Genomic DNA, 24,945 nt, shown 5'->3' on the forward strand with positions numbered 1-24,945 from the left:
TCAAGAACAGATCAGGAGAAATGACATGGGACTTTTTTGTACCCAACAGAAACTCAAAAGTGAACTTCAAGGTCTCCCTACCTTAGGAACCAAGGCATGCCAGGGGAGCGTGCCAGCAGAGAGGGCCTGCCTTCCTGGCATCACAACAAGCTCAGTATAAGTTTACCACTTAATTCCTTACTACTTGAAGATCCCTTGGACTCCATCTCTGGCTAAGGCTTTAAACTGTCCCTCCCATCCCCTGCCAGCCCCCCCCCCCCATTCATTATTATTCTGTAATAAGCAGAACTGTTTTTCTATCAAGGGTTCCTAGCAGTCACAGATTTCTTCAGAACCCTGCAAAGTCCATTTTTAACCCCACTAAGGAAAAAGATGTCTTGATCATAGAGAGGAAGATAAAGCTCTGTCAATGTTGTAAAAGGCTGGTTTGAGGTCAACTGACCACATAAGGAAGCATTCCCCTTTGCCAGACAGACTGCCACCACAGACCAGCCCATAGGCTGGCAGCAAAGGTTTGGATGGGGAAGCAAAGAAATTGGGGGTCTTTGGGTCCTACTGCTCAGTCATCTGAAAAATAAGAGAACCAGCCTCAATGGTCTCCAGGGTCTCTTCCAGCTCTCACCCTGTAAAATAACAAGATCCCTGTTAAACCTTTCAAGAGATCTCTGTGGATCCTCCTAATCAGACTGGGACTTGCGCTTCCCAAATGAAGACTCCATGGTGACTTCTGTGGTGCGTTTGAGTCACTCCTGTTGGCCCTGAAGAAGGGATCTGTCAGATCTATTCCACCTTTTCCCTTATGCCCTTATTTCTGTGTTTCATTCCAGCCCTCTGGGACACATAACAGGTTGGGGAATCCTGGCTGTTAACAGCCGTTGGTCCTCAGATATGTAATCGTGATACAATATGGCAACTGCTCAGAACAAATGCTCTGTTGAGACTCTAGATTCCTCTAGATGAGAACCTAGGGTTAAAACCCAAGCAAATAAAGCAAGATCTTACAAGTCTGCAATACTAAATTCATCTCAACTATCTCATTCCCCCTGAAAATGAGGTTGGATCGTTCTCTAAAGTCTTTCCAGCAACAACTTACTGTTATTTTTTAGGGAGAACAATCTGTGGGAGAAAAGATTCAGAAAGATAGAAAAAGAGATCAGAAACTTATCTCCCTCAACAAGCATCTGGCATCAGCCATAACAGATCATGGGAAGAAGATGAGAACTGGAGATCAGCTAATCCAACCCTCTTCATTTAACCAGTGAGAAAGCTAAATTTCCAGAAAAATAAAAGCTTTTACTCCAAGTCAAGGGATTAAAAACCAAGTCTCTAGGTCAGAATCCAATGCTGTTGCCATTATGGAATGCCCATTAATGGTGTTCCTGTAACTCAGTCAGTCCCAAGAACCTACAAGGCAATGACCCCGATGAGAAAAGCCCCATTCCCAATTTCCTCTTTCTCTGTCCCAGGGAGCAGAGGGAAACCAAGCAAGCCCCGAGTCCTTTCTCCTGTTCTCCTCCTGTAAATTAGACCCACACATATGTGCGCAGCAGAACAAAGCGTAGCAGTTAGTACGTACCGTTGGCTTGGACCTAGTCAGAGGAAAGCAATGCAGGCGGTGGAAGAGGAGGAAGAAGGAAGGAAGGAAGCAAGGGACAGAAACTAGACTTACTTTAAACAGAACCAACACCAATCAAACATTTTCTTTTTCTTTTTTAATTGAAGTATCTCCACCCCATTTCCCCCAAAACCTAACATTAAATTCTGGGCAAGGAACTCCCCTTTTCTTCAACTGCACCCAAAATGTCACTTTGTAAGTATGGCATCAGTGAGTGGGCTTCTCATTGCATTTCCCCATCTCTACCACAGGATGGCCTCACCTCCATTTAACTGAAACGGGGACTCAGCCTCTTGATACAAACTTAGCCCATCCCAACCTCAAGCTCCCCCGGGGACTTCTATTTGAAAGGGATGATCTTCAGGATCTGCCCATGACCCAGAAAAGTGCTGTCCATTGGATAAACTGGGAGCTCCTGCTAGGTCAGACTGTTTATGGAATTCAAGTACCCTTCTCTGACCTCAAAATTCTGTTCTCAGAAATTGATTTTTCTTTGTCCTGGACCATAAACCCCAAATCGCCACCAGCATGCTGATGCTCTTTCTGATACCATGGGTCATAACTAATGGTTTTTCTACCCCCCCACCAAAAGATAGGGGGTAGTTCAGGAGGGAGCCATTTTAATGGTTCCCCTGCACCATCTGGTTTTTCAATTGATGGAATAAGGTGGCATAGCCAGAGAAGCTCCGTCTAATGAATTATATTTTCTCTGACTACATCAGCTGAGAAGGACGTCAGACCATGAAAGAACCAGAAAACCCCACACCAATAAGAAGCTAAGCACTGGACTGTGGCAGAAATCTGAGACAAGCATGCAGATTGAAGAAGGGCTTCGCATTAGAAACTGCTTTGATTAAGCATAGCATTTTTAATACCAGGATTCTGCTTCACGTTTATCCACAGTCTCAACAGGATAAAGAATGGAACTCGGAAGTCCCTCTCAAACTGTCAAATCAAACTGTCAAATAAAAGGTAGATAAAATCATCAACCTTCCTTTCGTTAGCTCTGTTAGCAAATGTACCTTCCTCAATCCTGCTGGGGTCTCTTGGCATGAGTGGTGACCAGACTCTATGGGAGGGAGGGGGGAAATCTCAGTAAGACTAGTATGATGGCACTTCAATCTCCCCAATACCTTTAGGAGGCATTTATGTGTCATTGTGCCAAAAATGGGCAAGCATCATTGCTATTCTGAGACCTACTGCTAGAAGATACCATTGGTATCTTCCCCCTTCAGGTAATTTTCTAATTCAGAACTAGACAAAAAGTCTCCTACAGGGTCATTGAAACAGTTTTGGAAATTTTCATGCTCTGAATAAATGGTGTATTTACCCCTGGAATTTTAAAATTTATCCCAAGGGAAAAAAATTACCCAAACAACCTCTATTAATTGGTGATGAAAATGACAGGAACAACACAGAAACAGTATAAATTTCCACCACACAACTGTGCCCAGCCCTTGTTGTGCTAGAGGAAAGCTATCACACCCTGGAATACCCCTTCTCTAGACTGGTTTATTTGAATTTGTGTTTGTTTGTTTTAAGAGGGATAGTCGGAAAGATAAATCAAACTCCATTACTGAGCTTCAAGGATGAAGAAGAATTCTTAGGGTCCAAATTGCTCTGTCTTTCCTCGTGCTAGTCTGAATGGGATCTTCATCGCTTAGGACTGACTTAGTCATTCTATTGTTGGGGTCCAAACCCCTCTGCCCTCCTCCTATTGGTCTGAACAGGACTGTTGACATTTGGCATTGCCTTGATAATGCCAGTCACATGCAGAGTTGTGTAGGGAACACAAAGCTAGACAGGCTTTTGCCCAATGAGCTGGTAATGAGGACTCACAAGTCACATGGATACACAGAATTTTTTCCAAAACCCCTGGGAATTCCCAAGCACTCCTACATGAATGAATATGTCATGTGTGCGTGTAATCCCTGGTGGGAAAGTTAGCCAGGAAGCACTGTGCTGGTCAGGGAGAGGAGGATCAGAATACAGCAACTCATTCAGAAAGAAGGGCAAGAAACCCTGATTTCTGTAAAGGAACTAGCAATTGGGCCTCCAGAATCTCTGCCTATGTGTGCCACTGAGATGGAGAGAGACTTCAGCAATGACCCTGGATTTTCCAGGATGTAAACCACAGCTTGATAAAAGACCTGCCTCTTTGAATGCTCTGAACCCCTAGCTCAATCTGCAAGACCCTTGATTAAAGGTGCTCCGGTCCACACCATCTCCTACCTGGAACCTTTGCATGAGATTTCTAGAATACTGGCTCCCCATGACTCTTTTCAAAGTCAGTTTCTCAAGGTTCCTCCCACATTTGTCTGACGCAGGCGCATGTGAAAGTGCTTTGCCTTCTCCTGACATTATACAAAGCTTGACGCTTGAATAAGTGGAATGCAACAGAATCACTGGGTAATGGGCTCCTGCTGTTGGCTAAGCCAAGATGGTTCTCTTCAAAGCTGTCAAATCATAGTCCTGACAGCCTTCGAGCCACTTACTTTCTCAGACTTTCTCTCTAAAGACAGCTAAAGGATCACAAAAGCCAAGATGGGATAAACCCTCCCTTCATTTTGGCCCAGCATCCACAAATAGACCTGAGGCATGTCAGAGGACTCCCTCATTTTCTAGAAGGAAAACAGCCCCCAACTTCTACTGCGGTAATTTAGCTATGAGCTGGGAGAGCGCTCGGAGGGCTGCCAAGCAAACAGAGTAACCCAAGGGGCCAGCTTCAAAGGACTGATGAGACTGCGAGGGGAAAGGGGAAGCAATGACCTTTCCATAAACCTGCAAGAGGCACGAGACCAGAGAAAGTCCAGAATGTGGCTGGGGCTCAGATAAACAGATTGGTGGCCCTTAGGGTCTGAGGCTGAGGGGGAGGGGCGGCAGAGAGGGCTCTGGACAGGCAGACAAATGAGGCCGAGTCTCCTCTACATGGAGTTCCCATGTAGTCTACAATGTGCTATTAAACCAATCATTTTCAACATGATGAGAATGTCAATACTAATCCTGACTATCTCCCCTCCAAGAAGGAGGGGGAAGACAGGGGGGAGTGAATGGACAGGGACTTTTATAAGAGTAAGAGAACTTTGAGAGGGAAGGATAAAACAGCTTCAGGCTGCTATAGAGGCCAGGGAAACTGCCCCGAAACTACCCTCAGAAGTGGGGCACAGAAAGGAAAGTAGTTAGGTAGGATGAACAGGACTATTAGAGAATATTCAAAATAGGAAGATGCTTAAGTGGCTATAAACTCAGGCAGTTGTGGCTGATTCTGGACCAAAAATCACCTCAGTTTGAGAGTCCCCAGAAACTTCGGTTTCTGGACACATGGTGCTGGCAAGACTAGCATTTCTGTAACTGGATTCTTGATTGTCATAAGACATACAAGCTTCAAGATGTAAAAAACAAACAAACAAAAAAAAACCCATTGTTTCAGCACAGCAGGGAACATGCTGTCTTTGCTGCCCAGATTGGGGAAGTGGGAAATGGCAGGGGGAGGTGGGGGAGAGAGAGACTTTCCTATTTATTTCAAAGATGAGTTTGCAGTTTGCCTGTGGAATTTTGGTATGGCTGGACCCACTTACCATGATGACGGAGACACCGGTGTTTGTGCTGTTCTGTTTGGGGAGGGCATTGTTAAAGTGCTGTTTCAGTTTACCTGTGACCTCAGCTTGCATATTATTCTCCTGGGAGGCATCATCCTATAGAAAGAGAGATACATGTGACTGCTCCAGCTTCCAAGGCCAACAGGAAGGCAGATGTTAACAAACCTTTCATCTATATCCTCCCTTAAAGAGAGCCTAACTCTGTCCCAAGCCAGGGAAGGAAGCTTGGCCTGTTTCTCTTCTATCAGATCATGGCCCTCATTCAGAAAGCACTCTTTGCTACTGAACTCCTTTGGCCCAAACCACAGGTTCGTCCTGGGCTCTCGAGCTAGAAAGGGCTGCCAAAGATCACTTTTCCAGCTCAAGAATCTGGGATCCAGAAATGGAAAGTGATCAATCCATGCTAAGAAACATAGCTCTGAAGTTAGCTCCTCTGACTCCCAAGCCAACATTCTTTCTCCTAGAGAGAAACAAATTTCAATTCAAAAATTCAATAACTTTTTAACAACTAAAGCTATCCAACAAGAGTTGGTGAGTTCCATCTATCACTGGTCAACATTGAAGTAGAGACAGGTCACAAATATTATCATGATAATGCATGTAAAACCTACATCAGAGTACTCTCACGTGAAGAGGGGAGGGAAAAGAGAGGAGATGGGAAAATGTGGAACTCAAAAGCTTACAAAAAGATCAACTTTTGCATGTAATTGGAAAAAATAAGTAAAAAAAAAAACCTCCAAATTTTATCATGAGAATTCCTTCACTGGGTATAAAGCTAGACTGGATGACAATAAGATGCCCTACCTTCCAAATTTAAGAGTCTTTAGACACCTTCCTTGTTCACCCTCCCGAGTGACTTGAGAACCCTGGTCTGAGATGCCAAGAGCCTTGCCCTCCCCATATTTATAAACTTTTAAACAGAATTTATGTTATAATCCAGCCCCCTCCTTACAAGGACACAATTCTGAAACCGATTAACTGTTTTATCACTTTATTATTTTTTTATTTTTATTTTTAGGTTTTTGCAAGGCAAATGGGGTTAAGTGGCTTGCCCAAGACCACACAGTTAGGTAATTATTAAGTGTGAAACCAGATTTAAACCCAGGTACTCCTAACTCCAAGGCTGGGGCTTTATCCACTACACCACCTAGCTGCCCCCTGTTCTATCACTTTAATTGAAAATGAACATAGTTATTTATTTGCTCTTGCTGATCGACTGAGGAACCTCAGCATTACCCAGAATGACTTAGTACCATACACAAGCCAAGAGGTACTGAATCCAAATGTGTAGGCATATCAGAACAGTACCCAGGGCTAAGCTAATAGGGTAGTTTTTGTCCTACTTCATCCAGTCATGAAAGAAATATAAATAATCATATGACCCATTGGATAAGTGTCATCCACATCATGCAGGCACCAATGGAAATGCTTCTGTAGAACATCCTTGGTCAGGCCATAAGGTCATCCAAAGGGATCTCTCCACCTCCATCAAGGAAGAGGGTTATTAACTGGGACCCATAGTCCATGGGTGGGCTCAGAGGTCTATGAATTTAGATGAGGGGAGCAAAAAACAATCAATTTTTTAAAAGTTCAATTATTTAAAATATTCAGAGTCTCCCAGATTGCCCAAAGGGTCCAAAGGTTTCTTTTGCAGGTAGCACACAACACACATATACACATACACACAAAGTTAAGAACCCCTAATCCAAGGTCTTTCATAGCTTACTCTATAGCAAGTCACATTTCTATAAAGTTTTAAGGATTATCAATTGCTTTACATAAATTAACTTATCTGGTCCTTACAACCATGGAGCTATTTGAAGTTGATAGTATAAATATCTACCCTTGCTATTGCCAACTTCAGGGAAACTACATGAACAGGAGAGAAGGGATCACTTTTTTACCTAAAAAGGAAAATAAAGCTTGTAGAGATGAAGTGACCTCGCCTACATTTGCCAAGGCTAATAAAGCACAGTTTTCTACTCTACCCTCATGGGATGGCTTGCTGAATGTTGGGGGAATACAAATGGATCAGTGTGAACTTGGGAAAATATAGGTGCCTTCTTGATTACTAAAGTTAAATTGTGGAGCTCCACACATACTTGAACTATGGAAAGGTCAGAGGCAATATGGTAATAGGAAGGTTGGCAGACATTTATGAGAAGAAAAAGAAGAAGGTACTTACTGACACCCAGGGATGACTTAGGATTTGTCCTGCTGTACATCGAGCTTCCACATTGACTTGCAGCATTTGGCTGATTAATTCCTGTGAAGAAATAAGGAAGAACAAAGAGCACAGGAAGGAGAGGCAAGAAGGAGAGATGATCTGATGATAGGTAGTGCTGCTGTGTCTCTCACCTGTCTGAAGGTCATTATCATTGACTCTTTCTTAATATTTCCCCTTAGAACAACAGTGAAGTGGGAAGGTATCTTTCACCTAATCAGACTAGTTCTCAGAGGATGTTGTGCCTTAAGGAATCTAAAGAACAGTGAACACTGTAGTGTAGTCCTTCTGATGACAGGCATGGCTTAGAGGCTAGTGAAGAGTCCATCCATTCTTTGATGTTTTGGAGTTTTGGAAACATCTACCTTCCAGCACATAACTCCAGAGCCAAGATTTACATTCTATGTAGGCTGCTCTCAGAGGCTAAGGTTGGTGTGGTTGGTCATCACAAATAGCAGTTGGCCAGCTGGCTAGATGCCAAAAGTCCCCTCTACCAGAAGTAGCTCATAGAAGTAGCAGAAAAAGAAAGCTTTGGGAGACCGGCTTACCTTTGCTGAGTCAGTGATATTATCCCAGTAGGGGGCAGGAAACTCCAACTTTCCAGCAAGGATCTGATCAAAGAGGTCTTCTTGAAGGTTATTCTCACTAAAACAGTTTTACAAAGAATATAATTGAACAGTTAGAAGACTGAGTGGCAAGGGAGGGTAAGAAAGGTTAACAAGTATTCCAGGCCAGATCAACTGGGGCTTCTCTAGGATACATATGTTTATTGCTGAAACAGATTACAAAAGAATCTATAATTTAGTGGTTTCTTTCTTCTTTTTTAAGTAAAGGAAGATTTATTTCTTGAGTAAAAATTACAGAGAATCTGACTATCAGCAAAGCATATAGGTAAAAATTATATACATATAAACATATACACACAAATACTTAAACAAATATATGCATAAGTATATCAAGCAAAGCATCTAGGTAAAATACAGACAAGTGCATGTAAATATGTGTTATGTTTACACAGCTCCATTCACAAGCTCTGAACCTTTAACTTGGTAGAGATGCCTCAAAGAGCTGCTGCCTAGATTCACTAAGTAGCAGAGGGGGTTTGGCTTTGAACTTAGGTTTCTCTGAATAGTATCACTCAACACTCTACCTACTTCATCATTCGGTGTCTCATTTCCTTATAGGATTAACCAAAATGACCTTCAATTCCATAGTGTCAGGAAGCAGAGACAACAAAGAGGAAATCAGATACATGAATAAATCCAAACCTCAATTTTAGCCGATTATCAACCTCCCCTAATTCCCTTAACTCTAAGCTACCATTTGGTTGAAAAAATGATGGTGGTAGTAGTAGTACTTTTTTGCTGTTAGTAATCACTAGCATTTACATAGAGCTTTAGAGTTGACAAAATTTGATCCTCACAGCAACCAGAAAGAAGCAGGTGCTATAGTTATTCCCATTTTACAGATGAGAAAGCTAAGGCACAGAGAGAGGAAGGTGACTTGTCCAACTGGTGAGTGTGAGGCAGTCTTTCTTTGTACAGATTTTTAAAAACATATCCATGAGCAGCTAAACTAGAAGGAGAGAAAATAATCTAAGGAGTCTAAATAATCCTTAGTACAAACAAAGTCATGTAAGAAGAGTAAATCACCTTCTTTCAAAGGTCAAAATTCAAGTTCATCATTCCTAAAGAATTGGGTAATTTTCCCTTCACCCCCTCCTTCTCAATCCTTGATCACAGTGGGCTCAAATATGACTGGTCTAACAAAGGATGTATCACAAGCATTAGTCAATTTGACTCCATTTAAGAGGGAACTTCAAATATTACAGATAAAAAAAAGAAAATTACAGAAGAAAAAAATAGGAGAATTCTAACCTCACACAGGCATGTGCCATTTAGAAATCAACTATTAATAGTTCAGTACCTCTACCATACTGTATTTTATCTCCAAGGACTACCCCTACTGAAAGGGGTGGGAGGGAGGGGCACTGTTTCTGACAAGATGCAATTGTAGGAATGGAAAGGCATTGAAACCATTTAGCTATTTCTTTTAAGATTTTTCTCAAAAAAAAATCCCACTATTTTGCTCAGAACAGGTCAAAGTTCCTATGATAGGATGGTTGCACCACTCTCCTTCAACCAGACACTGATAGCAGGTCCCTATTTATTCAGAGGGAGAGATAATTTAGCCTCTGAAAGCCAAAGATCAGAGCTCTGTGCTGATGTGATAACCTCTCTACCACTGATTATACAAGATAATGAATGGATCATTTGTCATTAAATTTAACTATACATAGGATCCAAAGCTGGAAGGGCTCTTAAAATTTTTTTAGTACCAATTCCCTTAATCTAGAGATGAGAAAACCGAGTCTTGGTAAAATAAAATGACATTTCCCAGTTCATATGGGTAGCAAATAGAACCCAAGTTTTTGGAGTCCTCTTTGCTATGCTACGTCTCCTCTAATAATAGAATAACAAATTCAAAAAGAAGAGCTTGAAAGCCAAAAAGAACCAGACAGGGAAGAAGGTTCCAGTGCATCTGACTTTCCAGCTTTCAACCCTCAGCTGCAATCTCATCCTGACACCTTCCTCAGCTCTACTCTCAGTGACTTTTTCACCTTGCAGCCACTTACAGCTCACCAGCCCTGTCAAAAAATTATGATTTTCATATTGATTAATATGTATATTGAATTTAATAATAATAAAATGGTGTTTAGAGATCCTTTTCATAGGCAGACTCTGGTCTTGGGAAACAGGGAAAACAGGGCGGCTAGGTGGCAGTGGATAGAGCACCGGCCCTGGAGTCAGGAGTCCCTGACAAATCCAGCCTCAGACACTTAATAATGACCTAGCTGTGTGGCCTTGGGCAAGCCACTTAACCCCATTTGCCTTGCAAAAACCTAAACAAAACAAAACAAAACAAAAAAACAGGGAAAACAAAGTAACTAGAGTAATTTGTTTTAATACCGACAAGTCTCACATTCTTTTGTCTGTGTTAAGTAAAGCTGGCATAATCTATTCTGCACCCAAGTAAAAAATACTAATATAAGACTATACAATCAACTTAACCATTCCTACAGGACTTGAAAACATTGGTGTTGTCCTAATTGGTATGGTCACAGGTAATGTAACTGTCCTGCACAATGGGGCTTGTCAAGCCCCCAAACTGATTGTTTTATGATGTACCTCCCTTCACACTTATAGTCCTTATATATATATTCTCTGCCTGAACTACAGTAAGGAAGAGCTCCGAGGGGGTAATCCCATGATTTGTGTATCAGTTTTTATATGAAAATAATTAAGCTGCTACCTGTTTACTGGCACTCTGTCTCTGGCCTACTCTGTTCTACCCAGGCTAGAAACTTCTCAGTAAAAATTCCATTAACTGCCCCATTCTGCCAATTGCCGAGTTCCGCTCCCTCCATTTGGGAGAAGGATGCAGGTCAGTCAACTTTCATTACATTTGCTCCCTGTTATTCCCTTATTTTATTTCAGTACTATGCATTCAGGTACCTTCTTTCCCTGCCCCTTCCTTCAGCTCCCATCTGTGTATTGCCTTCTTCCATTAAAATGTAAGCCCCTTGAGGACAGGGGCTAGCTTTCTTTTTTGCTGGTATTTATATCCCAGCATCTGGTGCTGTAGGAGATAAAAAGTAAATGCTCATTCCTTTTAAGACAGTTTCCTTCAAACACACAATTAATATTTTTTTCTTAGTTTAATTCTCCTCTAATAGGAGTGAAAGAAGTATCTAAGGAAGGCATCAAATACATCATAACAAGAATAGTTATATAGCACTTTATTTTTTTTTGCAGAGTGTTTTACAGACTTGGAGCCTACAACATCCCTGTAACTTCAAGTTACAAATATTGTTATTCCCCAGTCTGAAGTTGAAGAGACAGCTTCTTCTAGGTTAAATAATTTAGCCATGATCATATAGCTATTTATTGTCAGAATGGAATTCAAAAACAGAGATCCCTTGACTTTCAGGGCTCTTTCCACTATTATCAAATTGTTTCCAAGGACTCTTTTTTTCCTTTCCCTTCCCCCATCAAAAAACAAAAAAACAAAAAAAAATTAAAGTACTAGAGTAGCAAAGTAAATAGTAATAATCCCTTCTGGCTAGGTTTTCCCTCTTTAATCTAGCTGTCAAGTCTAATTTATAGGTTTATAAAAATCATGAATTTGGATGGGGAGGGGGAAGGAAAGAAAATTACCTAAAATAAAACTCATAGATTTTTTTTTAATTAACCAGCTTTAAAAATTGGGTATTTCTATATACAAGTATTTTAAAAGACTGTACATGAAAAATTGTAAACCTTTTCTTGTATCTACTAGCATTTCTTTTTAACTATCTAACAAATTGAAACTATAGCTTTCAAAGCTTTTTTGTTGGCCTCTATTTCCTTTGCATTTTTAAAAAAAGATTCCTCAGGATACATGATTCTATAAAAGGTTTAACCTCACTGAGTATCAAGTCTATCATCTCCAAGCTGATGTTACTGAGACTAGGGACTTCACAAAATTGCCAGGAAGAAAATGTTGCAGATCTTAAAGTGCTTTGCAAATGTAAAATATTGCTAGACATTATTTTTCTATTATTTAAAATAGCATCTTCATCTTTTAGAACCAGAAAGTCCTATGATGGCCATATGATCTGATCAGGATTGCTCCATGATTTCAGAATACAAAATACCCATGGATTAATTCTCACTTCGGGTCCTTTTTGTTATACTCGATGTCAAAGCAGGAAATGAACATCTCCCCAAAAGCCAGAAATAAAATGATAAATTTAAATTTTTTTCTGACTCGCTCACAGACACCGTGTCAAGAGGTAAATGTGTCTGTGAAACGGAAATGTGTGTCTGTTCAGGATTTCACCTCCAAGATGTAGGGTAACAGTAACACAAAACCTGACAACTGATTTTCAGGTCAATGGTCAGTACAGTTTGATGTACTTTATCTGACTGGAGTACCAAACCAAGATCCGTTTTCTGAAGTCAGAAGAGGAACTGAAAATAAAAAGTAGTTCAAGCCAAAGAAATAAAACAAAATTGTTTGTGTGTTTAATTTTTGTTTTTGTTTTTGTTTTGCTTTAAAAAGCTTCCAGGAGCTGCATTTGACATTTGGAAACACTAGAGGGAGGTGTGGACACATTCCTTTGTAAATGGATTCTTGGAGCTTAATTTAGAACCACCACAATTGACCTTAGAAGTCATCTAGTTCAACTCCCTGCTTTTAGAGATGCAGAAAATGAAGCCAGAGAAAGGAAGCTGTTGGCCCAGGGTTACACAGGTCATAAATGATGAAAACAATGACCAATCCAAAACAACCTCTGCCTCTGATTTCTAATGAACTTGCCCAAATGTTACAAATCTGATTAACCCAGAAGGGCATGTCTGAGTTGATTGGAATAACTATTTGAAAGCCTGTAGAGTAAACAGGGATTTGAGGGGTTTTTTTTAAAGGAAAAAATAAAAGGATATAGACTCTAACCATGAGAGAATGCTGTTTTTAAAAACTGCTTTGTGCTTTATAAAAGCCTATGAACTTCCCCTTTCCTTCCCTTCTACACCTCCACACACACACACACACACACACACACACACACACACACACACACACACACAGATTCCATGGTAGAATAGAAATCAAGTGGGCTCAATATCTGAATGGGAATAAGTCTTGACCTGCCTTAGTGAGATGGGGAGATAATCCCTAAGGTTTATGTGATCCCCAGAGCACCCGGAGTCCTGACCCACCTTTGCTTCACATACTCTTTATATATTCTTTATTCCATTAACCCTCACTTCCTCAGTAAACTGCCAGGACTCCAAGGAGACATGGTTCAAGGTAAAGAGCCAAGAATTTGGCTGAAGAGGATCTGGATGTCAATTCTAGCTCTGTTCTTGCCTCCTGGGCCAGGTGACTTTACTAGGATTCATCTATTAAAGGAGAAGTTTGGATGAGCATTCTCCTCTAGATCTAAAAGAATGATGTATGAGAATTTCCTTAGTCTGAGGAACGGCTCTGCAATAACAAAGGAAAACTTTCCCACTGTAATCTTCACATTATACTGTACTTTATATTTATATATATAGGTGAGCATACATGTATGTATACATGTATATCTGTATAGATAGAGATGTGTCTATATGGATGTATCTCTCTTCTCCTCCTCCCTATTAAAATGTCCATGAGGGCGGAGAACATGCTTTTGCCTTTCTTTGAATATCTACTACTTAGCACAGTGTCTGGAACATGGATGCTTAATAAATGATGATGATGATGATAGGCAGTTAGGCCACATGTATACACAAAGAACTAATAACTTAAAGCAGCTGGTTGTTGAAGTGGATAGAAAGATGGATCTGAAGTCAAGAAGACCCATCCTCCCAAGTTCAAATCCAACCTCAGTCACTTACAAACCGTGTGACCAAAGAAAGTCACTCATCCCTGTTTGCTTCAGTTTCCTCACCTGTAAAGTATTCTGGAGAAGAAATGGCAAGCCATTTCAGTATCTTTGCCAAGAATACCCAAAAAGGGGTCATGAAGATTTGGATATGACTGAAAAACACCTGAACAAACACAAAATTAAAAACTAAAAAACAAAAGATTTCTTTTAGTTTGATAAGAGAGAAGGAAGACTTTAAAGAAGTATATTGGAAGAAGACAGCTATCCACTTAAAAATTTGCAGTTCCTGAGTAGAGAAGGAAAAATCAGCCACTTCATATTCGACTTTCTCCCCCTCTAGGCAGTCTTGGCTCACAGCCCTCTAGATCAGGGGAGCAGAGACTGACCTGCGGAATGGTGGGAAACCACAGAGAAGGATGTATGTGATCACACCTGCTGCCCAGATGTCCACCTTCAGGCCATAGCTAGAAAAAACAAGTTGGGAAAAGGAGAAAAAAAGTGTTACTTAGGTCAGATTCAAGAACTTACCATATAGCTTACCACTAGCTTTAGTCATCAAGAAGACCCTCCCATGCCTCAATCATTAGAAGTGTGCCCACTCTGTTCCCTCAAAGGAAAATACTACTGTCTTTCTAAGTTAGAACCTCATTCTAAATTATTTTGAGTGCAAAGCCTACAAAAACCCAAGTTTCTCGGTTATATGTGAAAGGTGCAGGATAACCATGCTTGTGACCCTAGATATCCCCCCCGCCACATACACATTATATACAGTCACAGAACACAGACACACAGACTCCTCTTGCAGACCAAACCATAACTAACTGCATATTCCTTGAAGCTTTGCTTTTCTCTCAAGAATAGTAGAATGGGGAGGGAAGTTCTTGGCTCTTTAGATTATATTTTCAAAAATCCCTAATAACCCATAAGAAATTCTAAGATTAAAAGAATCCTTTGCAACAAAGACCTTGAATAGAATGTTAGCTCTTTCAAGACAGAAACTATTTCTCATTTTATCCTTGGCTCCCCATAGCCTAGAACAGGTCTCTTCAGTGATGAATAAATGCTTGTTGAACTCAACAGTATCAAAATAGAAAAAAAATCCTTCTTTTATTCACTTATGATAAGGAAGAATAGGAGACTACTTGTATGAGGAGTCTTTTGGAATGACAAAGAATGACAGAGGACATCCGACACTTCCCAGACCCTTGTTGGGTAGAACCACCCCCACTACAGGTGACTGAGAAATCGCATAGATGAGCTGGAGCCATAACCTTTTCTTTCTTTCAGCTCTATAAAAGGAAAGAGCAAATCGGGGTGATGGGAGAACGTTCTTATTTTCTGTCTTTTAATGGTTTCCCCCCTGCTCAAGGTCACCATTCAGCATGCATGCTGGCAATCACCCAGAGAAGAGTGGTTGATCACCTGTTTTCCCATATATAAAATTTTATACACAAACATACACACATATGTATATATTACATGTACAAACATACATGTAATTTCAAAGTGTTGAAAGTCTGCAATTTCAATGGCATGACTACTACCCCTTCGATAAAGACCACAAGGGTTTCATGTCTTAGTCAACCATCTTTCAGAAGCTCTTTAGGCAAAAACAAAAATAAAACAACCATTGAGAGGTCAAGTATCTGCTGCTGAGGTTCTCCATTGCTACTGATGGGCCAACAGTCAAAACTTTTCCAGTTGGTAGAAATTTGAACTTCTTTTATAGTGAAGGCTTTTCTCCAAAGAAATTAATTTTTTATAGCTGTTCTTATTGTTATCCTTCCTTTTTAAAAATATCACAATCATACCTAATATACTTCCCCCCACAATGAATATTTCCTTGTGTTAATAAAAAAAATTAATTTAAACAGAAATAAATGACAAGGCAACCAAGTTTGACTGTATAAGCCACATTCTGCACCTAGAATCTCTTCTCTATATGCCCCCACCCACTGCCTCTCATCCCTCTTCCCCCATCCCTCTTTCCCCATCCCACTTCCTCTCTTTAGAGGAAGGATTTTTGCTATCTAAATCCTTTTTTCTTTCAACACAAGATATTTCACATCAGTTATTACAACTACCTTTTATTCATGTTTTTATTTATATTCTTGTACTCATTATGTTTTTATCTTCATTCTGATTTCTTTCCTCATGTGTATAGTTACATGCAGAGGAAAAGTTATTTTGATTGTCCTCTTTTTTTGATAATTTGATCCTTTAAAAACTCAAACCTAGATGCTTATTTAAAATTATTCTTTATAATGCTTTCATTTTAAGGGTGAAGAGAGGAAAAAAGAACAAAAAGAGAAGAAATTGTTCATTACAAGTTCTGAAATACAATTACAATCAGAACTCCAGGATCCAAGGAAGAGGGTCCACATGGGAGAGGGCATTTTTTCATAAATTCCCTGGCACAGTGGAGAAGCTTCCATGCCAGAAGTGGGGATATGCCAAGAATACATGAGCAGCAAAGCAGAATGCAAGGGTTATTATCATTTTACTCAATGCTAAAACAATGACCCAAATATAGAGAGTCTTACCCAGTCTCAGCAATTATTTCTGGAGCCACATATGTGGGTGTGCCACAGACAGTATATAGAGGCCCTTCAACCACAGTAGCCAGTCCAAAATCTCCCAGTTTCAAGGATTTGGTTCCGTCTGGATATTCGCACACCTACAGACAAGAGAAGTCAATAATTAGGAGAAAATGGTCTCTCCATTACTGCACAGGGGAAGACGATGGAGAGAGGTAGAGGAGAGATGTGTTTTTCTTTATATAAAAATATAAGGAGAGAAAAACTGGCCTAAATTCCTTTTTCTTTTGAGACAAGTGCTACTATTTTCAAGTTCTTCAATATTGTCTTGAAAAAAATTGAGTGATTATAATAGGATCAAAGATTTGGATTTTAAAAGGAGGCCCCAGGGTAAAGTCTGACTATCACTTCCATTGTACTGATGAGGAAAATGAGGTGCAGAAAGTTAACACAGTAAATGGTAAAGTTGAGCTTCACCCTCAGGTTTTCTGATTCTAAATCTAGGGTTCTTTGCTATAACACCTTCTGGGGGCTGAGGGATGGTTTTCTAAGTTTGCTGTACCACCTCACTTCCATTCTTCCCAAAACAAGACCCAAGGGGTGGCTAGGTGGCGTAGTGGATAAAGCACCGGCCTTGGAGTCAGGAGTACCTGGGTTCAAATCTGGTCTCAGACACTTAATAATTACCTAGTGGTGTGGCCTTGGGTAAGCCACTTAACCCCATTTGCCTTGCAAAATCCTAAAAAAAACCCCAAAAACCCCAAAACCCAAGAATAGGCAGAGCTCTTTGCAGCTATGCATCCAACACTCATTTTGCTTTGGGCAACTTGTCCAACCACTCTGGACTTCATTTTTCCCATCTTTGAAATACAAATACTATTTGCATTGAGGACTAAAGGGGCAAACTATTTTGTAAATGTTAAGAAAATTGTTAATATGTGCCTAATGGAGTACCATAAAACTATAAATCTGAAAATTGCTCCCCCAATAACCTGCCATGGTTCTGTCCTTAATATTCTGTCTTGAATTTTCCATTAGGCTCTAACCTTTGGGTTATAAAACAATGGTTCAGGGGTGGGGGAAGGTAGAAAGATTGGTTCTCAAAATGTTTTCCCTCCCCTTATCAAAAAAAGAAAAGAAATTAATCAGATTAGATGTCTAGCCCCTACAGAAGCATGGCCCTAAGGAGAAAAGGCAAAGAATAGGCTAATTTCAAAAAGGTTCGGGGTAAAAACATGGCAGCAATGAGACAACAGGAGATCTTGGGTGGGCCTGGGACCCTCCATGTATTGACAGCAGCAACAACAGCAGATGGACAGATATTGTGGGAGAAGGGCTTGGCAGCAGAAGGGGAATAATAAAAGAGAAAACTGCCTCAGATAAATTTTACCTAATTTTAAATTTACCCTCAATACCAGTTCAAGGTTGGACTGGGACAAGAAGGGAGTGAAGGAGAAGAGAGCTGGTCTTATTTCTTATTTTGCAAGTTATCAGGCAATTTTTTGGACTAGGTCATATGATATATTTGTATCTTAAATGCATATCCCTCTAGTTAAGACATATACATTTCCACTACTCATTTCACAAATATGTACTATCTAATTTGATGTTCTTTAAATTGAAATTAATGCTTTTGATCTATATATTTCTGACCAGAAGTTAGTCTCTTAACCCTTAACTAATAATTACAAAATGCCAGTCTTCTATGTAAAGCCCTTCTCCTACAATGTTGACTTGGCCTGTGTCAGTACTATCTGGTCATCTCAGTGACAGCACCAATAAATTCCTTACCTGATCAAAAAAACTCAAGATAAGAGACATCTTGGATGAGCAGAGAGAAAATCCTATTGTTATTTGTAAACATTTACTCTTCAGCATAAGTGGAATTCTTGTTAATAGGAATTTTAAGCAAATATTATAAGATTTGAGAGAATCATATTGTAAAACCATGTCATCTATGTGAAATCTCATTGGTTACTTAACTCAGTTTTTATGATTTTTTTGTCCTTTCTGTATAAATTTTGTATCAGCATTAGCATTCATAAGAATGCCATCCACCCATGGGTTTGGGGTAAGATCCTGGAGAATAAACTTCATTTATAAGACTAATTTGGGTATTTCATTTTTAGCCTAAGAAAATTAGAGTTAACAGTATTATACACTTGGCAGTGTGAAGCTCCTGTGAAGGCACTGTGAGGTGGATAGAGTAGCATAAGACATGCCTTAATCTTTCTAATTAGATTGGAAAGCGGTATAAAATCATGGAAAAAGAACTGGCATTAGAAGGCCTCAGTTTTCCTGGCTCTGCTATTTATGATGTACCTTAGTACATTGCTTCAGGTCCCTGATCTGCATTTCTTCAACTATAAAATGGGAGATTAGATTAGATAATCTAAGTCCAAGGCCCATTATCCTTTATGAGCCCTTTGAAGGCAGAGACTGTCAAGTTTGTGTATACCCAGATCCTGAGTTGTTGTTCACCCTTCCTTTCAGAGGGAACCAATGAATGCAGAAGTCTTAACTTGCTTATGAATTGGATATAAGTAAGGCAGAACTATGCAAAGCAGCCAGTCTCACTCTCCCAGAGTCTTCAATGTCCAGTGGAAAGACCACTTAACCTGGAATATAGTAGATGTCATTGTCATTTCCTATGCCTAACCAAGATCTAAGCTTCAGTTGCCTTCATGGCCGTGGGAATAAGTTGTTCTCATCCACCCATTTCACTAGAGGAAAGCTTCACAGGCTTAGGATAGACAAGTCCCTAATCAATGATGAGTTTGAGATCTGCCAAAACAGCTTCTTCAGGTGTGACCACTACCTATGCTATAGCTTCTTGAAGCCACAGGTAAGGGTTAGGTGAATCAGGTGAACACCAAAATTGGATAAGCAGCCCCTAAAATGACTCAGCATGGGACACAATAGATTCCAAATTAGCATTTGTTGACTTGAATAGAATATCAGATTTCTGACCACTAGTAGTTTGCAATCTAATAGGAAGAGGAGGCACAAGTATGAAAATATTTAGAGAACAGAATCTATGATGGGAGTTCTTAAATCTTTTTTAAGGGAGATCATATACTTGGATGGGGAAAAATAACATTTTTATTTTTAACTTCTTATGCAAGTTATTATTACCATGGGGCAGCTTGTGTCAGAGTAGATAAGAGCAAAATTTAAATCCAGTTTCAGAATACTTAATAGCTATGCAACCCTGGGAAAGTCACCAAAAAAAAAGGGGGAATGCTCCTTTTTAAAATTATTTAAGATTTATGTATTTAAAGTTATTCTTTATTCAAGGAAGAGACAGAATCAAAGGATTATAGACTGAAAGCTGCAAAATAGACCAGGCTACCTAGTCTATCTACTTCATTTTATGATTTCTTTTAGGAGGTTAGAGCCCAGGCCCATGGCTGATCAGCACAGAAGTTTTGACCTGCTTCTGGACCAGCTAACCCTTGTAGGGCATCCTGGTGGGCCCTGCCTCCTGGGGACCACTAGATTCCCACCGCAGCTACTTAAACCAGCTGTGTGATTACTTGTATTTACAGCCCTGCCCTGAGAAATGGAATGAGTGGGACAGCAATTGTATCCTCAATGGTTAATTAGGTTCAAGGAACAAATTAACTTGACTTTTTATGGCTAATAAAAAGAACATATGCATTATTTCTTTTTTTAAAGAAGTCACAAGATAAAAAACAATTACACTACCTTTGATGAGCAAAGTGGTTTTGGGGAGAGAGAGGATCCTGAAGGAGTCAGCTTCCCCCATCACACTCTGCTATCTAGTTTGACTTTTTTTTTGTTCCACATTCATGACAGACCAGTTGTCATCTTTACATCTTTACATTCCCCTAAAATGAATTCTATCTTTTGTTTAGTCATGTTCAACTTCATGATCCCATTTGGGGTTTTACTGGCAAAGATACTTCTCTAGTTCATTTTACAGATGAGGAAACTAAGGCAAATAGGGTTAAATGATTGACCCAGGTTACACAGTTAGTCTGAGGCTGGATTTGAACTCTTCTTCCTGATTTGAGATCTAGGATATGAGCACCACTTGAGTGCTGGGAATTTATATTACCCTTAATCACCTCCATCAAGTAGTTCAATTTTTTGGTTCCAGATTCTCCATTATTTCTTAAAAGTTTAAAATTAAAATTGTTTGGTCAATCATGTCCTCTAGCTCATTAAACATTCACAGGACTTTTCTGGGTAATTAATCATAAAATTAATTATAAATTAAGTTATAATGATGTTTTTGCCCTATTTCTCCTCTGTTATACATATAGCAATACACAGCCACAAAGAAATCTCATTTTTATGCTTTAAAATGACTAAAGAATAATGGTGGGTATTTTTTTTTCAACTCAATAGTGCTTAATATCCAAAATCTGCCCTGAACTGAACAGGATCAAATTTAAAGGCAATCAATATTTTATGAAAAGTAATAGGAACCAGATTTGCATTCATCCAACAGACTTCCAAAGAATGAATTTTCATTCATAATGTTTAATGTAAATATTAAAGAGAAAATATTACATGTAGAATTACAACTGTAATTTATAGCGTATTTATCATAACCCACAGTTTAGGAATAAATTTCCCCTGAGTAATTTGCATCAGTGAGTTACATTATTAGTATCATTTGCCAACTGGCTGAATCATGAGGCTAAAACAAATACTTATTACACACAATTTCAGAAAAGCAATGTTTGCTTGAAGAATTTCAACTTAGACATGCCTGGGGCCAGCTTCAGGGCTTCCCATGTAGAAGGAAAAACCCAAAAGTCCAACATTTCCCTCCTCTCCTCTCCACTTGAAGAATTTCAACCTAGTCATGCCTGGGGCCAGTTTCAGGGCTTGCTGTGTAGAAGGAGAAGTCCCCAAATCCAACATTTCCCCTCCTTTCCTCTCCCCCTCTACCCTGTAGAACTCTGAGTCAGATTACAATAGAGATAAACAGCACTGAAAGGAAAATGTCCTATGAGCTAGACATATAAAAAACATACTCTCCCCTATCTATCACCACTTATATACAATTAACACATATGGTGAATATTAATTCTTAGCCAGAGACAAAAATATTTTTGTGATAGTCTTTATATGGTCAAAGAATCAGAGGTGAAGGTTCAAATCCAAAACCCAACTCTGTTCCTTATTACCTGGATACATTGGGGAAGTCACCTAACTTCTCTGATGTTCCTCATTTGGAATATGAAGGAATTGGACCAACTCCATAAGCTAACAATTCCTGAATTGGAGGAAAATATGATTTTCCCCTCCCCAAAAAATAAGCCCCACATATTAAATTTTTATTTACCACTTAAATAATGTCACTGTGATTGCCTCAGCTTGCCACTGAAGAGAAATGGACAAACTTCTCCGTCTTGCCCTTGCTACCTATGGAATATTGACTTTGTGCATAGAAAACTAAGAAAGAACTCTAAGACAGGATGAGAGACACCAAAGCATCAAGTTTTAGCAGGCACCGAGAGCACTTGGGTTCCTTATACCTTACAGAAACAAATGAGCTTAGCACTAAGTTAGAAATAACAACCTGATTTCAGGCTTCCTACTCTGTGATGTCACATTCCAATTAAGCAATAGTGACCTCCCAATAATGCTTGAAATTTCTACCCAAACTAAATTGCTCCAAGTGCCAAAATTGCTAGTTATGACCCTGCGCATCAGTATTAAGAAATCGCTCCTCCCCTGCTGTGCTATGAACTGCAGATATAGAATAATTCTTTCTGCTCCATGTGTCAGTGTGATTCAAAAAAGGACATTTAACTATCAGCTTCCATATGCAAAAGCAGCACAGCTTCATTCTCCTAGCAAAGTGCTCCAGCATGATTTAAATGATCCAGTGAATGTGTAGAGCCCTCTTCCCTCCTCCATCCCAAGATCTCTCAGAAACGTTGAATTTATCACTGGTCTGCCCCAGTAAGCTCCAACAGGGCACTGCTGTACTGTAACTCACGGCATTAATGGCAAGCCCCGTGCTCCTTGGCATGACTGCCCATCTATCTTTCCAGGCAGAGTTGATAAATTACAGCTGGGCTACTGGGAAAAGGGATGCAAATCAGATGGCTGAATGATCTGATAGCAAAGAAAGGAATTACTTTTTAGAAACAGGAAGAAACTTACAGTCACTATTTGCATTTATTCTCAATATTGTGAGACACTTTCCCAGCTGAGTCTGGTGTCAATGAGAGTGAGTAATCTTGCATCTGCGGAATGATCTATTTAAGCTTGCTTTGCGAAGAAGACATTTTTGACATCTAAGTGTCTTTCAGAAATCCTAAATTTTCATATCAACATAATGCTAGGGCATCTTGACACCTGTGATTATTACATGAGATAATGTATGTAAAACATTTTGTAAACCTTTCTATGTCATATAAATATCAAGTTACTATTATTAGTCCATCGTGGGTGATAACTTTCTTTTTTTTGGAAATAAAACAAAAAGTTATTAAAAAGGTTACAAGACATAGGAAGGGCTAGGGAGATAGAGAGAGATAAAAGAACAGCCAAGCAGCATAGCTGGGCCACAGGTCAGAGAAGATTGGTGACCCTGAGCTGAATCCAACCCAGGGTTTTATGTCTTGCCTCTCATCCAGAGAGCAAACGGTGAACTCCCTTCCCCTATACTGGACCAGGAACTAGGTAGAGGGTAAAGCCTAAGGAGATCAGTTTACAAAATTTACATTAAACAATAAATCAATGGTACCTCAAGAATGGGAATCTCCACCCAATTTGAGATTACAAATTGTTTCTGTTACAATTATAATTCTCTACTTCCAGTCAACTTACACCTCAAGAGTAGGTGGTAGTCAATTTACAAGATGAAAACTTTCATTCCATGTTCATTCCTACGTCCTTTCAGGTAATATTAATTTGTTGGCATGTATCTCACTGAAGGCAAATGCATGGAGCTTTTTAAGCAAATGAAACTTCATGTGCAAAAATTTCAACTCTGTGATTTTAATGTTTTTTTTGTGCAGTTAAAAATCTATACATGTTGATGGGAAAGAAAATGCTGGAGGGCAAATACAGGGACATTGTCATAATAAGAAGCTGTAAGAAAGAAGATGTACATGCAGAGTACAGGGACAAAGAAATTCACTGATGCAGGGGGAAATTCACCATTTCCTCATTGCCACAATCCAACCATGCCTGAACCAATTCTACAATTAAACTACATCGATGCTAGATCAATTATTCCCTTTTAGAGTCCTGAAAAATCTCTCTCTTGTTCTTCAGTATGTAGTGTGAAATAACTAATGCCCTCTTTCAAAAATCATTTTGCATATACTTGGAAGCTTTTTGCATTTACTTTATTTGCATTCACATTTACTTATCGGTGTATATATTGAATCTCCCAGCAAATTTTAGTTCATTGAGAGCAAGTACAATACTATTTTCTTCTTTATATTCTTAATACTTAGCACAATGTGTTCCTTGCAAAAAATTAAATGCTTTGGTGAACTGAACTCAATTGGACACAGGCTGAAGAAGCAAAGGAGAGAAGTATTTTGGTTTTTGTTTGTGGATCAGTCTTATAATTTCATATCAGGAGAGTTGGTTAATTAAAATACACATAATCATTTTTGTATCTGTTTCTCTTGCAGGATAATTGGCACATAGTAAATAAAACAGAAATCTGCAGCAGAAACAGCCAGGTCCTGATAAATGCTACAGGGACACCTGTTTTGAATTGTGCAGACAGGATCCTCACCTCTGCCTGGGAGATAGGGATTACAATTCTGTCTTCAATTCCATCTTAGAGTTCATAAAACAGAGTCTATGATACATATCACATTACAGGGCAGGAGATATTTATTTCCCTAATGGGAAGACATAGTAATGAAATATAATTCCTTCAGGGGAAAGGACAGGAAGGAAAAGAAAAACTCACATCATTTAAAATGAAGAAAATAAGAAGCTATCAAATGATATTATTGGGGTGGAGGGAGGTTAAAAACAATTCTTTAATCTACCAAAGAACCACTGAGAATGTCACATTTAAACTCTTTTAGACTCATTTGCACAAAAAGTTGTGTCATAGAACATCAAACTGCTTTTCAGATGTAGGGTTTATTTCTAGCTCTGTCATTAAGTAGTGTATGACCTTGGACAAATCACTCCACTTTTCAAGGTTTTAGTTTCCTCATATGTAAAACGAGGTGACTGGAATAAATGGTCAAACCCACAATACCATGCTGGAGAGAGCTTAGTCAGGTATCCAAGATGCCAAGATCATTCATTGCATTCTGAGTCACCACCAGTCAAACTGCACGAGTCTGACAAAGTTGGTCAGTTCTGCCTCAATTAAATCCAATTCACGTGCAAGTTGAGTTAGCACCCCAAGATGTCACTTCTTTTGAAAAGGAAGGGCGAACAACCATGTTGGGAGTAGCACAGTGCAGACACTCAGTTCCAATCCTGGCCCAGACCCTCCTACCTACAAGATCTTGAGCAAATCAATCAACTCCTCTCATCCTTAGTGCCCTCTTGTATAAAATAACAGGTCAGATTAGATAAGTTTGAAG

General features: G+C 39.4%; 1 protein-coding gene across 6 annotated transcripts in view; it reads right to left on the minus strand.

The window, feature by feature from the left end:
• DCLK2 (doublecortin like kinase 2) overlaps positions 1 to 24,945 on the minus strand; it is a 208,498-nt gene that overhangs the window by 6,382 nt on the left and 177,171 nt on the right. For 2 of the 6 annotated variants that reach the window (XR_012476985.1, XR_012476984.1), the window contains 6 exons: positions 16,397 to 16,530; positions 14,240 to 14,317; positions 7,987 to 8,083; positions 7,400 to 7,480; positions 5,194 to 5,310; positions 2,491 to 2,573 (listed from right to left, as the gene is read on the minus strand). Coding sequence is in view for 4 of the 6 variants with exons in the window: in XM_074229152.1 (XP_074085253.1) it covers positions 4,861 to 5,310; positions 7,400 to 7,480; positions 7,987 to 8,083; positions 14,240 to 14,317; positions 16,397 to 16,530 (840 nt within the window). In the remaining 2 variants the exon portion in view is untranslated. Of the gene's footprint in view, positions 1 to 281; positions 5,311 to 7,399; positions 7,481 to 7,986; positions 8,084 to 14,239; positions 14,318 to 16,396; positions 16,531 to 24,945 lie in introns of those variants that run through there. The other 4 variants (XM_074229154.1, XM_074229153.1, XM_074229152.1 and 1 more) reach the window with 2 other exon arrangements.

Source organism: Macrotis lagotis, chromosome 3 (genome assembly GCF_037893015.1).
Source record: "Macrotis lagotis isolate mMagLag1 chromosome 3, bilby.v1.9.chrom.fasta, whole genome shotgun sequence".
Lineage (NCBI taxonomy): Eukaryota > Metazoa > Chordata > Mammalia > Peramelemorphia > Peramelidae > Macrotis > Macrotis lagotis.